Source organism: Toxotes jaculatrix, chromosome 1 (genome assembly GCF_017976425.1).
Source record: "Toxotes jaculatrix isolate fToxJac2 chromosome 1, fToxJac2.pri, whole genome shotgun sequence".
Lineage (NCBI taxonomy): Eukaryota > Metazoa > Chordata > Actinopteri > Toxotidae > Toxotes > Toxotes jaculatrix.
In genome coordinates, this window is record NC_054394.1 from 27734489 (window position 1) to 27751585 (window position 17097).

The 17097-nt window shown below is 40.3% G+C and overlaps 1 protein-coding gene across 1 annotated transcript; it reads left to right on the forward strand.

Annotated features, from left to right (window-relative positions):
- The first annotated feature begins 419 nt into the window (after window positions 1-419).
- muc15 (mucin 15, cell surface associated) lies at window positions 420-9899 on the forward strand. Its single transcript, XM_041041996.1, has 4 exons — window positions 420-508; window positions 4274-5127; window positions 7714-7884; window positions 9199-9899. Exons 2-4 carry the CDS (start codon window positions 4293-4295, stop codon window positions 9318-9320), a joined length of 1128 nt encoding a protein of 375 aa, XP_040897930.1. The 5' UTR covers window positions 420-508; window positions 4274-4292; the 3' UTR covers window positions 9321-9899.
- The last annotated feature ends 7198 nt before the right edge of the window (window positions 9900-17097 follow it).

Here is a 17097-nt window from a genome sequence, read left to right on the forward strand (position 1 = left end):
CTTTCTGTTGCCATGACGACAGCAGCCGTTTCCAATGCCTCTGTGAGGAAAAAAACAAAACAAAAAGAGGCTCAGAGTTCTATGGCCAGAGGCTCCACCCACTGGGGGAATTCACAGATCTAACCTGGCAACCCAGCAACCTGGCAACCAAAATTTTATACAATCAAGTTATTTAGACGGGAACATAAAATAATGAGGTGGTAATAAACTGAAGTTCCCCAAAACCCTCTTTCTCGTGTCCTGTCCGGTAATTTATTTCCATCCCTGTCCTGTGTGGCCTTTTCACAAGCTGCAACTGGATGCAGTTCAGGGTGTGTTGCTCTTGCTGGCAGGTGCAGAAGCAGGTTGAGCAGGTTGTTCCCTGAATGCCTCTCTGTTGGGCCCTCCTCCCTCCTTCCCTGCTTCTCTCTCCAGGCCGATTGCTGATTCACTCTCACATGTTGGCAGCTCACTGAAGAGATTTTGTTGCCTGTGCACCTGTTCTCATCTGATACAGCCTAAGAATAAGGTAAGGATTTACTGAGGAAGGATTTAATTCTTTGTCCTCCTTCATTTTCTCAGGAAATGTGTGAGGCTATAAATTGGATGGGTGAATTTTTGTCTAAATATGTTTAATAAGACGTGGGTTGCTGTTGTGTTTATCAGTCAAAACAAACAAAAAACACTCATAACCTCTTTTTATAGATATATTAAGATATATGTATATACTATTATAAGCATTTTTTTGTCTGACAATATTTTTTTATATTCAACAGCTGTAACATGAATAAGTTAAACTTGAAAAGTATAAGATGTTTAAACTTTGCCCATACTTGGCAGTTTTCTTTCTCTTTTGAAAGAGTAAAAATAGAGTATCAGAAACAGAAATGCTTTAATTTTCAAAGTGAAAGTAAAAAGAGTTCATTGCTGGGACCAAAACAGCACAGCAATAAGTGCCATACATGCTGTACGACCTTACATAACCTAAACAGGGAAATACATATAGCACAGCTTTGCAGCCCTGAATTTTGACCTCACTTACTTCATGATAAATACCAATACCACATTATAAAAACACATTGCGAGTAAAAGACATATATTCTGAATTTTATTTAAGTAAAAGTACATAACTGCTAGCAACAAAATATACTTGATGTGTAAAAGTACTTATTCAGAATGGCCTCTGTCTGATCACACATTAACATTAGCTGAGGTGGAGCTAGTTTGAAGTTGTGGTTTGGTACTTCGATCTATAATGTAGTGACGAAAAATAATATATTTATCTCTGTAATACAATTAGTATTAGTATAAAGAAGCATAAAATGGAAGTACATGTACCCTGTAACCTCTGACATTCAACAAATTATACTTAGGTAGAGTACTTGACTTACTTTCAACCCCTGGTTAATACAAACACTGAGGTTGTACGGTGCAGTAACTGTATAAAGTAAGTGTAACACAACAATATGTTAAAAGGTGATAATAACTTTAAAAAAGCTTCAAACAAAGTGAGTGATTTATGGTCTAAATGTCAGGGAATTACTGTCTGCGTGTAGGCTGCTGGAGTATTTACAGGCTGTGTGTTTGTGTTTCGTTAAGTCTCTGTGTGTGTTTATGTGGGACTGGATCTCTGTAAAGTCACGGCAGGCAGAGCTGTTGAGGCGATAGCTGATACAGACTCTGACAGACCAGCAGAGTGGGAACGCTTTTCAACAGGCAGCTTCTCTAAGTGCGAAGGGCCAGAAGTAAACATCTCTGCCTGTTTCTTTTGACCTGCCGCAGCTCGTTGGTGGGATGCTGACGGCCAAATAGGCTCTCAGCAGGACTAAAAGGAGGCTGTAAGTCTTGGAAACACGTGTAGGATTGTTCCACACAGCTAAACCCAGTATTTTGTGTTGACGGATGTGAGGGTATTTGGATTACGGACAGGAAGTCAGAATTTACACAAAACAGGACACACTGGTCACACTTTACTTTCAGTCGCCCACATATGCCATAAAAACAGGCCATACTGATAAAACTGTCTGTGGTAGACATGAATCAATACAGGTCACCTGCAACAGAGATTATTGTTTAAGCTGCACAAATCAAAACATACCAGTGACTCTGCTGAGCTGCCTGTTAAACTGGTTCTACATTAATTTGTCTCATTTACACCAGATCCTCAGGAGCCTGCAGCGTAATTAGACTTTTATCCTCCACAGAGTGTTCGATTTGCTGGGATTCACACTTCAACATGCTCTGCCAGTTCAAATTATTATTATTATTTTTTTATTATTATTTAGCAAAGATTATTTTTCAGGAGTTTTTGCCTTAAATTGACTGGAATTTACATTTAATGCTCCTCAGCACAGAGGTCTTCAATTCATAACCCTGCAGTAGTGAAAATGTGAACAATGGTAAGTTAATGTTATGACCTGGAGAATTTATTATTTCACCTTCATTTCAAGTATGTTTTTTCTGTCCGTTCGGTAAGGTAGGTGGCTTCATACTACAGTATCCATGATCTTTGGCTGCTGTTACTATGGAGACATTGCCAGTTAAATGCACAAATTATAACCGTAACAAATTCAGAGTGCTTTGCTGTTGCAACCGTGAGCAAAATACCTCTCCATATGTCCAAAATGACCCATCAGCCAAAACTGGACTGATCTAAACTGCTGAATGTTGTATCAGGTCTCAATAAAGTGTCATCTTTAGCCTCTGCTTGCTAAAAGTGGTGCATGCAACAGAATTTCAAGCTCTGTGAATGGAGGATTCTCACTGAAAACAATTTGCAACTCCATTTTGTCTGGTGGCAACCTGGCAGATGAGTCACAGCGCCAACCTCTGACATTCGACAAATGTTTTATTTATTTATTTTCACTGCTGCAGCATTATTGGCTCTAAATTGTTCATGCCCTCTTCTCTCCTGGTGGATGAACATTCCTGTCTCATTTGGTCACTGACAATAAGTACAACTGCGTGTTGCCATACTTGTTTGAGAAGAGCAGTTTCATTTGATGGAGGTGGGAAATGAGTGAGATGTTGCTTGCACCCAGCGTGTATTTGAAAGTCTGTGGATATAATGTTTTTTTGTTATAAAAAAGAGATTAAAATCCACCGGGGTTGCTGAGTTTAAAAGAAAGATAGTAATTTTCCATTCATGTTCAGTTAGTCGTATACTTATTTCCACTTTAAAATCTGGTAATATGTCATGACAGGTGTAACCAGACATGTGAAATCCCCACAGCTGCATGTTCAATCCTCCGTTACACTGCACACGGCACCTTTGGCACTGATCATAACAAGAATCGGTCCAGAACAAAGCAACTGATCAACAAAGCGACTGGCAGTGAGAGTGGCCTGTGGGGAATAACACGTGCTGGAGTCATTTGTGTATTAGAGTGAAGTCAAGGGGAGAACACATAGCTCACACGGTACGTGTATAAAATCACGCTGTCAGAAAGGCACAAATGTCACCGGAGATTGTGCTGTGTAACAGTGAAATTCACCAACAAGCTCCTGATGTGGCAGCCGGGGATGTCGTGCTCATGGTGCTTTGGCCCCATGCTCACCGCACCATCAACTGAACAGCTCCTCGAAAGACGGGAGGTGGGACAGGATCAGTCGTTCAAGGATTTTCATTATGACTTGTGTCAGTGCAGATGACCTGTGCTGTTAAAGCAGGTGATTCTGTGCTCCTGGAAAATGGGAACAAACAGAAATGTCTCCATGCACACTGAGTCTTTGCGTGTGGTCAGGGGGGAGTTTTCAGGCTGTGTTGAACACATGTTTAACACCTGTAGCTTCTTATTGATGGTGCTTATCCTGGACAGGAGGTAAACAGGCTCCACAGTCCACTGGGGAAATGCAGAAAACAGAAAATATCCCCCAAAAAAACCCACACTTTTTTTTTTTTTGCTTCACACTTCAACTCCAGAGACAAGGGAAGGACTTGTAATTATTAAATTTCATTCAATCATATTGTGATATTGTTACCGTGGGCATGGGTTTGGAGAAACATCACACAAACAGTCCCAGTGAATGTATCTATGTATAGTTACTGTATAAGAGTAACCTACTGTGTGTCATATGAAACATAAAAAGACAAAACAAATTTATTTTTCTGGGCAATCAAAGGCCTTCTTTGTGTCCATTACAACTTATTAATTAGTGATTGCTCATTTCTAAAATTACTGTCATCCAAATGTGTATCTGCTCCTGCTCAACTTTTCGGCACTTTGCAAACAACAAAAGCTTATTTTCCTTTCGAGAAATAAAATAATGTTCTATGCTCTGTCTTGTGTTTCAGAGTGAAGCCGTAGAGCAAAATGGCACTGTATTTAACAATCACAGCAAGCCTCCTTCTGATTGTCCATGCCTTTCATCTGGCATCGCTCCAAGAGCCAACCGACTCTCCGGGGCGTACAATTGATAAAAGCTGGCTCCGTGAACTAAACAAAAATTCAGCTGGAAGTCAAAATGCTGCAGTTAGGGAAGAGGAGGCAGAATATGATCAGGATGCTGATACGACTGCCATGGAGCCCAGTAACGATGACAGCAGCGGCATAGCGTCTGGCTCCATAGCAGTATTTAATGGAGAAGAGGAGAACTTCTACAGCGATGAAAAGGAAGCAAATAAAACATCTGATGATCTGACTGCTGTTGCGACCACACTGGCCCCCACATTTCCAAATGGTACAACCAAGCAGCCTGAACTGGTCCACACCACAGTTTCTCTAAACACTACTACTACTACTACAGACCCCACAAACTCAAGCCAGGTGAACATGACAGAAGCTGAAGAGGACTCTCACAACTCAACGACGACCCCTCAGACCCCCACCACTCATTTGATTTCACGGAACTCCACGAGTTTTCCGGATTTACAGTCAACAACCTTGGCTCCAGAGAGCAATGCTACGCAAGAATCCCCAGCAAAACCAGAGGAAGATTCGAGGTTAAACAACAGCACAGGATCTACCAGCACAACCACGGCGACACCAGAGATGTACGAGACATCCACCACGTCTTCATCTACGACAGCGTTCTCTTCGGAGACCACAGAAACCAGCCCTACGACTACGACCGCCGCTGCTCCGAACACACCTGAGAAGGCCAACAAGACAGACAAAGACGGAGCCTCAGGGAGCAACTCGGAAAGAGGTAATGCTACGCTTTCAGGTGTCACAGTACCTGGTGCATATTTCTGTGTCATGAAACCTGCTTTGTGTGTCTTCCTGGTAGCGTGGCATCACTTTATATTCAGATACCAGGAGAAAATAACATTCATATGAAATACCAAGCCCTTCCTGATTGACTTGTGTAAGGCGGTTTGACAGATATTGGAATGAGAGCTATGTGGCAACAAAGCAGGCACAAAATCCTTTAGAGACGTGCTTTTAAGGTAACACTGTGCTCGTTGCTCAAGAGCACATATATCACTGTTGCTTTACACATCGCTTTTTTCCACCCTTTCCCTGACCCACATTTGCCTGCATCTATTTTCCCACTGACAGAGGACAAACGCCCCTTCTTTCAAAGGAAAAGGTTGGCTTGGGTTTCAGGTGCTATCCATGTGGCTGCTATGAGTGAAGGGATCTATTACAACCACAGGACAATGAAACCTCAGCAGGACAATGAAACCCTGTTTCAGAGGCAAAAAACCCCTGAAAGAGGCGGTCAGGGACTGAGGTCAAAGATACTTTTTCTGTCTCTGTGCAGGGGCGTGAGACTAGTTTTTGGTGTTGCGAAAAGCTACTTCTGTGGGCGAGCTCACAATCGACACTGAAAAAAAAAAAAAGGCTTTTAGAGAGCTGGTACGGGGTTGAGATTAAAATAAAACTCACTCCACATGGACAGATGTGACAGCAGGACATAACACTAACAGATGATGGCAATAAACAGTGGGAAAACAGTTGTGAAACTGTGGGCAACACAGGAAGAAAAAAAAAAACTGCTCCACAGTTACTGTGACAGACACAGCGTGTGCACAAAAACTGCAGAAAAGCACCGACAGCTGAGTACAGAGGAACACAGAGTCTATAAATATGAGCCGACAAGACAACTTTACTTTTTACTACATCCGTAAATAAAAAATGCCCACTCATTTCAGCTGCTTGAACTTACTCGACCAAGTTAGCAAACAACTGTTACCTTGACACCAGGTTATTTATGAATTGTAATCATGTTTCATCATAACACAACAAGATTAAGAGTCAACAGTCACACTAACATCTCTGTGAGGCTGCACGTAGGCACAGTGCCGCTTTGAGATAAATGCTAACAGCAGCATATTAACATGCTCACAGTGGCAGCGCTAAAATGTTGAACACAAAGTGCAGCTGAAGCTGATGGAAATGTCATCAGTACTGATGGTATTTGGTCAGAATAAAACCAAAGCATTGGGCGAATTAGAATTTTGACCTGATAGTGGTGCTACATGAAAAGTCAGGGGATCTCCGAAGTTATAACAATTCATTCTGCGATGGACATAAATGTTAGTACCGACATCCGCGGCGATCCATACAACACTTGATAAGAAAGTTCAAAACCATTTATGTCAGTGTCATGGTGGCACTGGAGGCAGAGTCAGGGGATCACCAAAGAAAAAATAGGGTAAGATGACCAGACTGTCCTTAAAATGTTTTCCTGACAAGATCAAATAAGACACAATTAAGGCAGACACTTGTGCTTATGTTTTATTATGTCTGCTTTCAAATTAAGTGAAAAAAAAGCTAAGAAAAAAGAATTGAAACACACTGTGTGGAAAAAAAAAAGGGCTGCTCCAGGCTGAGGCGTGAATTGATCCTAGCAAGTGGGTAAATTGAACCGTTTGCAGATAAACACAGCCGCTGAATTTTTCATACGTGAGCCTTGATAAAATACACATGTAGTATTTCTGTGTCAAAGGCTACTGAAGACATTTCTGTCACTTTCAAACAAAGCCTTTTTTCGACTGCTGCTGTTCCCCTGAACACAAACAGCGAACTAGGAGAGCAGAATAAGCAAACTAACAATTACACTTTGTAAAGTTTGAACTTTGTGGCCGCTGAATCAAGCTTTCACAGTTACACGCTAAATTAAAACACATATGGTTGGAGGAGAAAAGGTCAGAACTGGTCAGTCTTGTTAAAAGCAGCTCTTATTAATACGTCACATATATTTTTAACAGTATGGATGCCCTTTAATGTGACCCACATGTCAACATTTATATCATATTTTTGGTTTTCACACCTGTACGACTGAAATGTGAGAACACAGATGTCGATGTGTGCAAATAGTAATTAACTGTTAACTGCGCTGTATTTACATGAGAAGAATTGCTATATACAGCATAAGTGATCCATGGGGAAACTGAACCAATTATGTCATTCAAATTCTGCTTTAAGTTAAAGGTGATTTCATATAATGGAAACTAAAGTAATGCTCAGTCACATTTCACCTTATTTATAGGATGAGCACAGCCTGCTGTCATAAAATATTCAAATGTATTCAAGAAGTGATCATGATTTTGGCATGTTAATTACATTAATTATCGCAGCGTAAATTAAACAAATCTAGCTCACTTACTGGGATGTGTCTCTGTGCAAAGTGCTGCCACTGGAAACACAATTTCAAAAACACATTTCAGCCATAATTATGTGACAATTAACCCTCAGAGATAGCAGTTGATATAAATAATTTTATTGTTGACAAGTTGTTTACTACTCTCTCCCGCCCCCCCTCGACCCATCATTCCTCCGAATAAAGGTTTGGCATCGGATCCGCACAAGAGCAAAAGGAATGGAGCATGGGGGGCTGTACTGGGAACGGCAGTGGCTGTGGCCTGCGTGGGACTGGTGGCCTACATCATCCTGAAAAAGAGACACCAGAAGGGTTTCTCTCACAGGAAACTGGTTGAAGAGTATCCTTCAGACCCAGGTATGTAAGTTCCCCACCATTAAAGTAAATACTAAACTTTTTTTTTGCATTTTGAATGACAGCTCCAACATAGGGCACATGTAATTACACTGTTATCTGTGATTGCTTGATCAGGATTTAATTAGGGTTGCCAATTGGATCTAACAAACTTTTCAAATTAAAGAAAAACAAAACAGCAGATTGCAAACTCAAAACTGAATGCTAAAATAAAACTGCTAAATATGAGAGCCATCATCAGTGACTCATACCCTCACACACTTTCATGCTACATTTCCCACTAGTTCAACATTTCTGGGAAACAGTCTGATACAAAAACCCCCTGAAAAACAGCGGATTCTAATTTTTACACCTCATTTTTAATGGATTAAACAAACAAGATATAACACGAGTAATAGTGTTTATTGGTCTCTGTGCAAAGCTAAGGCAAATGGCTGATGGCTGTAGCTTCATATTTAATGTTCAGAATTGAGAGTGGCATTGATCTTCTCATTTAACTCTGAGCATGTTTCCCAAAATGTCAGCCTATTCCTTTTAGCCCTTGATTCCCCTGTCTCCCTCTCTCTCTCTGACACACACACACACACACACACCAGCACGTAACTCCTTCCTGCTTTAATGAGGTAACCTTACCGAGTCTAAAAGGATCATGTACTGTGACAGTTTGCACGTTGTCTCATTCTTGCCATGAACTTAGAGGAAGACGACATTTTGTTGTCTCGTTTCCCAGACACTACCTCAAACATCACCTTTCTGACTGAAATTAAACTGAATTTTTTTTTTCTACAGGTGCATACAGGTGTGTGCATCAGTCTGTGTGCTAGAAAGGTAATCAGGTAATTAGCTAGTCAGCTGTAGCAGTCGTAACCCAGCTTAAAATAACTTAACTACATATTTAAGGTGAGTCAGATTCCAGTCTAGATGGTAGGTCCCAGGTCTCATTTCATACATACGTTCTGAAAAACTGGTGGAGCAGGATGCCGTTCATTGTGAACTGGTCCTTGAATATGCTGCTGGCGATGGCCACCCCTACTCAAAGATTCCCTCATTTCATGTTTGGCCAGTTAACTGTGGGAATAAGAGCATTACAACCCCAAATGAGGAAGTAGACCTATGTTCAGTGCTACAAGTACAGTAACAAGTAACTGTTGGATTATATCAGTAATGAAAGTGTTGTAGGTTGGATTTTTTTTTATTAGATGCGAGTCAAAAACATAATGTAAGTCCAGCGTTAACAGGAAAACACGGGTGACTTTTCTTTACATGGTCATAATGAATAGTTCAGTTGTTCAAGTGTTTAACATTAACAATTTCCAGTTCTCAGATTGGACAACAACGAACCTTTGGATTTGAACTTTGGTGGTTCAGCCTATTACAACCCAGGACTCCAAGGGGACAACATCCAGATGACCAACTTCCCAGGACGCCAGAGAAACTGAAAAGACTCTCAAGACCAAAGTCATGAACTCCCTTGAAAGAAAGTCTGACACCCATTCTACTGGCATTTGACAGACAACCGATAATGAGATCTGTAAATAAGACTGGATGGAAATTACAGGGGAGTCTGTGTAGATCTGTCGTCAGCCACAAATGATACTTATGTCAGATTATGCATTGAGCTGAGTAGATTTATTGCATTGAAATAGAGGGATCACTGAAGGCAATCTATCTGGAGCACACTGCCACAGCCAATATTAACTGTCAGCCATTCATGTGTGTTGCCAAAGGGAATAAAAATAAGTCTTTCCTAATGAAGAATATGCTTTGAGGTCAATGAAGGATGTTAAAAATTATATTTGTTATAGCTTTTGCTTTAAATGTAATTATTTAATTATTTTTGTGTGGCTGAGAACCACAAAATTCTTTTGAAGCAGAACAAAAACATTAGCATATAATCTGATCAGGTAAAGAGAAGAAACTAGAATGTGACTCCTGCTGACGCAAAAACCTTTGTAAAAAAAAAAACAAAAAAAACAAAACAAAACAAAACAAAAAAACAGGGCTGTCATACTGCAGCCTAAATAACAGATGACGCAGGTGGCCCGTTGAGGCCTTTGCAACTAAATTCAGACGCCATGGTGAACAATAACATTACCCATATCAGCTATCACCTGCTGTTATGGCATGAGGAAGGCAATAAGAAGTTAAATTTAAACTGCACTTTCAGATATTCCACAACTGGCAGTCACAGCCAGAGACTGAGAATTGAACCGTCAAACCAAAGACTTGAGTTTGTTTTTCTACACCAGTGAGGGAGGTGGAGGGAGGCTGGGTGCTGTTTTGTTATTCATAGACCGAGGGTTTTGGTATTCAGGGAGGGAGTTGTGTATTTGGTCTTAGCTCAGTAGCAAAAACTAGATCATCATAAGATACTGCTTAAATCTTCTGACCTCCAGGTGTCCAAACAGAGATTTGAGTTTCTCGTAGCGACAGTGTGCACCTGTGAGAATTACATAGCTTTTACCTGCCGCATGCTTTGAACAAAACTAGAACATTCCTGATGTTTGCTTTAACTCTGTGTGACAACCCTCAGCAAGAGAAGTGTCTCTTATTTGACTCATACACTGCGTTTAGGTAAGGAGGCAGGGATTAACCACACTCTTGTCATTTTACGTATCTAATGCCTTTGTACGACAAAATCGAACAATATTTCATAATCGCTCACTTTTGAACTTTCTTACTTTTCTATGTTAAGAAACACACGTTTATAAATGTACATGTGAAGAAAATGCATCCATAAAGTGCATCTTTCAGTTCCCTCGATACTTTCACTCATCATTACCTGAGTGAAGCCCACACTCGATCAATATGCGCCCTGATTATGATTGATATGTGCCTCCGCTCGGCCTAAACGGCCAACAATAACTCAGAGATGTGTGATTTGTTCTTGGTGTGGTTACATGATTCAGAGGCAAGCACGGCAGGTCTGCTTCCTTCCCTCGCTCTAATTTCAGACATCAATCTGTGTAAGATGCATTTTGTCTCACTGAGAGAGAGGAGTTTTGTGTCGCCATGTCAAAGAAGCTCAGTGACTGCAGCAGGAATAATGCAGGGCAGGTGGATAATGGGAGACTTCTGCATTGGTTACCACGTGTGATGTGAAATGTAACGCAATTTGACGATGCCTTAATAAACAACCAAACCCGCAAAAGTGTTTTCTTCATTTTGTGATTTGATATTAAATGTTTTCACTTGAGTTTGAAAATTATCTAAATATTTTCTCCCAGGATATTAAAGATATTCAAACAAAAATGTTTTTTTATGCAAACACACACACACACACACACACACACACTTTTTTTAAATTAAACACAATAATTTAGGATGTGATTATTTGGCAGGGTACTGAAATCAATTAACTAACGCCGTGCTAAAGAATGTACATTTTTTCATTGGGGGGTACGGGCAGGTTAATTTACACTTCCAGCTGAGCCACATTAATTCTAATGAAATTAAATGATTGCAATCTAAATTGAGGCTATATCAAATTTATTATTGGCTGAATTCAAACTAATTTTCTTCAAGCTAACTCGCTAGAAATGAGTTTAACCTGTCAGCCAACCCCGCTGTAATAACCCAAATCACTCTTTCTTTATCAGGTAAGCCTCCACAAGAATCAAAACAGTGCATTGTGCTGAAACCCTGTGATTTTTAATGAACACGAGGCCTTTACATCAGGGTGGAGGCTAAAGGTAAGAGGGCAGAGGGACGGTGTCAGAAGACAGAATCATGCACATCATGCAAAGACGCATATTTAATCATTTTGCAGGTGAAGGCATCTGGACACTGTTCACAGATTCTCATTTCAAGTTTTTACTTTGAAATGTCAATACTCTTGCAAACTGTAAAATTTACTTTTTAAAGTTGAAGGTCTATAATAAAATACAATCCATTTAATTATAGTACAATTCATCAGTTTAAAATTTATTTTGCCTAAAATATGAGCACGTCTCGTTGGTTTTTGTTTTGACTTATATACTTATCTGGTCAAAATGTTCATGCCCCCTGCTCTGCAGGAGCTGTATAAATAGTTCATAATGTCATTTAAATTCCAACAGCCTCACAGGCTGTTAACAAGCAGACTTCCTGAGACTGTTAGCCATTTTTGAGACCCAGTCTCTGATTTGAGTGCTCCTGACACATGAAACGTGTTGTGATTTGAATCGTGTGTGAAGGGTGTGTGCTGTGATTACAGGACTACCTGCTGCTGCTGTGCGTTTTGATCATTTGCACAACGCTGAGTGTGGAGGAGCTGCCAATGACTCTGGAGATGCCGAGGTAACGTGAATGAAGCTAACATTTTGTGGGGATCAGTGCTAATGCTGGCAAGCCTTGATAACGCGCTTTCATTTTCCAGGCGAAGTACAACACACACGGCCCTTTTAAATTTTGAACATTGTGTCACAATAGTTCAACATTTTGAGACATACGCTTATTCACTTTCTTGCTGAGTCAAAAAGCCGTTTTCCATATAATTGTCAAGCAAACTGAAGCTCTGGAGCGAATAAACCAGACTGCGCAGTGTCATCAGAGGGTCGCAGAAACAAAGGTTTCTGGGAAAACATTTGTTACTGTACAGAAGTGTACAGTAACGTATGGCCTGGCACAAGCCTGCAGCCAGCATGGTTCTGTCCAAAGGTAACAAAATAAGCACTTCTAAAGCTCACTAACTATAATAATTATAATTATATCATGTTTGTTTAATCTGCACTTAAAGTGTGAAAATGACAACTTGCTGTTTTACACACGTTGTGTGTTACTTAAGTGCACTTTGCAAAATGTCAAACTGTTCCTCTGAACTGCTAATGATGCATAACCACAGACATGTGGACTTGTTGAAAACATAAATGGTAATGTCTTTTATCAACATTTGGAGGCTATAAAGGGTTATGACATGCTCCAGTTAGAAGCACACCATGAGAGCAGACAGTGCGTCTCAGAGCAACACTGGCCCTTTATTGTCGGCCAGCAGCTGCCATGGGAAAACGCCCCACTTCCACCGGAGACTTGAAGCTCAGACACCGTATCCACAAATATCTCCAAGTAAAGAGTTTCGATTTTTCTTTAATAAAAAGTGAGGGGATTTCAAATTCCAGTTCTACTTTAATGTCTTTAATTCAGTGATGTTGTGTAATGATGCTATTTTCAGAGTGAAACTAGTCTTTGACATGACTAAAGATCAAAGGAATTTGTTTCAGTTTGTTCTTTTCTTCTCAGTGATAAGCCATATTGATCTCGATGAACAGCACAGAAAAAAAAAAAAAAACATTCTGGTATTTGGAATAAATCATCGGCACGTCCTGGTAGACCTCAAATTCCCAAGTTTTACTTAATAACAGAGGAGCGGTAGGAAGCAGTGGCATATGGAGGCTGATGTGCAGCTGGTGTTTCATCCTCTCTTGCCAGAACCAGCCTGGCTAACCCACAGAGACAAATCCTGGTGAAAGAAGGAACAGCTTGAGCTCCAGTTTGACGATGCATTCACAACACCTGAACAGTACCTGGCACACTCGGGAAATACTGCTGTTTGTGTCTTCATTTGATGAATTTGTGGCAACACAATGGGAACAGCATGTGAATTTCAAATCTCAAACTTTACTCAAACACTTTAATAATGTATGAGATGTGCACTGTTAAATATTTGTGTGCCTGTTGCCAGCGTGATGAAAATGAGATAAGCACTATTTGAATCTATTAATGGGTAGTCTCAACACACACCGTCACAAAAACAGTGACAGTTTAAATGAATATTTGAGATAACATTTTTGGGAAATACTATAATTCGTGGTCCTGTGGAGAGTTAGATGAGAAGATCGATCCCACTCTTATGTCTGTAGTTAAATATGGAGATGCAGCCAGGAAGCAATTAGCTTAGGTTAGCATAAAGATTGGAAACGGGGGGAAATGGCTCGACTGATTGCTGCTCACTGATTATCACTCATCTAGCTTTTTTTTTTTAAATCCAAACAAGCAGAAATCTAAAAATGATTGTGCTTTTAATAAGTGCAGTAACTATTTGTGGTCATTTTTTATAATTTCTATTGTGTACACATAAAACAAATCCCTCTGCTGCCTCCTGGCTTTTGCTCTGTCCTTAAATTAGAATGCATGCACACCATTTACAATAAAGCAGCAGTAAGAGAAAATAACTTTGTAGAATGAGAGAATGGAGTAATGATAACAAAAGTATAGATCGGTGTTTAACAACTGAAGGTGACAAACCACAGTTGACTGAGGAAAGTATTTTCTTAGGAGGCAAAAAAAAATGTGCAGGTGTATTTGGAGTTATCGAGACTGGATTCTGCCTTAATTGGGCAAAACTAACTTTAGGGCAAGCCCACAGGGAATTAACTAAGTGAGTATAATATTCCCAAAAGTATGCTAAACCAACATACTGTCTGTGTGCGTGGGTGAGTGTGAAGGCATTGTTTTGCATTTTAAAAGTACACCTACAGCTCAGACTGTTGTGACATTAAAGTGATCCCTGGGATGTGTTTAAAAGCTTACTCAATGGGATATAACAGAGAGTGAGAAATGAGGCCAAACAGCAGGTTAACATTCTCCCTCTGTCACTGTCTCTCTGCACAGGTCGGTCGCTCTCTGCAGCTTATACATTACCCATGTGTCTGACAGGGTATTGTCTGTCAGTAATCTTTCCACACTGGTTGCTGCGGCTGTTGGGTCACTGGGGTGGATCCGAAAGGTCAGCGTCCTCCTCTGACAGAGCCCATTCTGGGAAAGATAAACAAATACGAAAGGTTTCCAAATATACAGATGAGACAGGGGAGTGAAATTTGCATAGACTTGTACAGAATGCTAAAGCGCAGCGTTTAAAATAAGCAGGCTGTGCTATCACTCATGCAAATTGGGACACCTGTAAACTTGTGGAACACGGCAACGGTATTCAAAGCAGGACACATTTTTAGACGACATACAGTATTCCCTTCAGGCACAGTTGCCAAGTAAAGAACAGTTTGGCTGTCACTGAGCCTTTGCTTCACAAAGCTCCACTGACGTCAACTTTCATTTAACAAGACCATGTAAATATACAGAAACAACCGCAGATATGAAATACATTTTCCTATAAAAGGCTGAGATTGAAGTCCTGGGTGAGTGTGATCTAGTTGGCATGCTGTGTCTAACATGAGCAAATGGCCATTAATTAAAAAAAAAAAAAGCACATTGAGGGGGAAGGAATTACGTGCAGCCTACCACAAAAGCTCACGTGGTAAATTTGGCATTGTGTGCATTTCAATAGCACCAATTTCACCTATAGGGCAACAAAGTCATGTTGTATTAAATACTCTGCTGTTCTCTTTTTAATTTCATTCACTATTAAATTCCAGTCCTTGCACTTATACAACCTTTAAACTCCACAGCTCCCGCACACTTTTCACATGAAAAGCCTACAATGCACAGAAAGGTGGACTGGTAATGTAAATAATCTGCAGAAACTCTGATGGTTCTTTAATGCTGACTGAAAACGACTGAAACTAGAGAAGTGAGTAAACAACCAACATTTTATTCTGTCATTCATCAAAGTTAGTTATTTACAAATGTTAAACACTTGCCTGTGGCTGCTGATAACTACATTACAGTGAAGCAATATTTACTGATTATAGATAGATCAGAAAAATAGGAGGATGTAAAGTAATGTATTACCAGACAGGGGAGTTTCGTTATGATTAGAATAATGACCACTTGGTTAAAGGTATTGCACACCAACACAGGTGCTTTGAATCATTCTGGCCAAACAGACCTGCAGCCGGAACAGTGGAGCTTTGCCGGTAATTATGTGAGGTCAGCATGTTTTCCATGTACTAACAAGAATAATAACAAACAGCAAAACCGCAAAGCTGTGAATCTGTGAACAGTGAAGAGAAGAGGTCTACTCGACCACAGTAATCCAAATCACCTGTGTGGGTTTAGTACGGGTGTGCAGGGTCTTTAAGGTTAGGGAATGATTGTGGTCATGGTTAGAAGGAACCAAAGTTGAATGTCAGCAGGAAATGGGAACTGACCAGTGGTCTCAGGTGTTAAAGTCTGATATTTTGCTGAGCCCTCCAGCCACCCTGAACTCCTCTCTCTGTGGCTCTGTAACACAATGTCACACAGCTTTCTGTTTTGCCCCCGACACACAGGACTCATAAATTCTTAGTGCTGCTAGGGGTCAACAAGTTTTGTTTTTTGGGCATTTGCTCAAACAACTGAGTCTGTCACTTCTGGGAAGTTGGCAGTTGTTGTACTGATGGAATTAATTCTGTTAAAAAAAAAAGAAAAAAGAAAAAAAAACTTTATATCTTGACAACAGTGGGAAGTATTGACTGTATCTGAGATGGTCTGAAATAAAGCCCAGGGCCTCACTGCCATTACGGAAAATAAAAGAGAAAAAGAAAATTTATGGTTTGAGAAAAATCAATACATTAAAGAGGCTGGGTGAAATTCAACAATAGCATAACAAAAAAAAAGCACGAACACTTAAAAAAGAAATCTTTCCTCAAGGCTTTCTGTCAGGTTTTTAAATTCTTCAGATGACACACGGCAGTTTTAAGTCATTTTGTAGTGAGGCCCGACTATTAGAGGCAGAGAACTTTTAAAGCTCTTTAATCTAAGTATGCATGGACTTAAGGCAAACAGATAATAACAAGTCTTGTGAATATAGCAGTAACCAGAGTTTGGACTTCAAGTATCATTTTAAAGATATGAAAGAATGAGGGCCAAGAATAGACTTATAAATAAAACTAGCCCAATGGCTGTTCTACAAGGAGCGCGAGTGAGAGAGTGCCAGCCAACTCATACATAAAAGGTACAGTGATAAGTATGCTTTCAATCCTGTAAAAAGCTGTAAGGCCCCATAATGAAGCCTAGCAGCCAAAGATAATGACTAAATGCTTCCATCAAACCCTTATAATCAATCAGGCAGACGAGATGATAATAGGGAAAATGTGTCTTCTTTTTGGTCTGTCTGAACATCATTACATTAGTTTTACCTGCTTTCAGCACACGCTGGACCAGGCTACACACGATGGAATTTTAATAAGTCAGAGGACAGCTAAAGCAGGTTTCTGACTAGGTGCTTAAGGCAGGTGCCGGCTTGATGCAGACTAGATCACTTGGCTCATTTCCAGGAGCTTTGAAGCTCGAGCGTCCCCGCGAGACACACAACCTGATGTGGACTGAGTCGCCCCGGAGCGACCAGATGTAACCAATGAAAGC

Excerpts from the sequence above, each read along its gene's own strand:
- muc15 (XM_041041996.1), top strand. The coding sequence starts at position 4,293 with ATGGCACTGTATTTAACAATCACAGCAAGCCTCCTTCTGATTGTCCAT. Across the intron at positions 5,128-7,713 it reads AGGGAGCAACTCGGAAAGAG|GTTTGGCATCGGATCCGCAC; the intron begins GTAATGCTACGC and ends CTCCGAATAAAG. Across the intron at positions 7,885-9,198 it reads AGAGTATCCTTCAGACCCAG|TTCTCAGATTGGACAACAAC; the intron begins GTATGTAAGTTC and ends AACAATTTCCAG.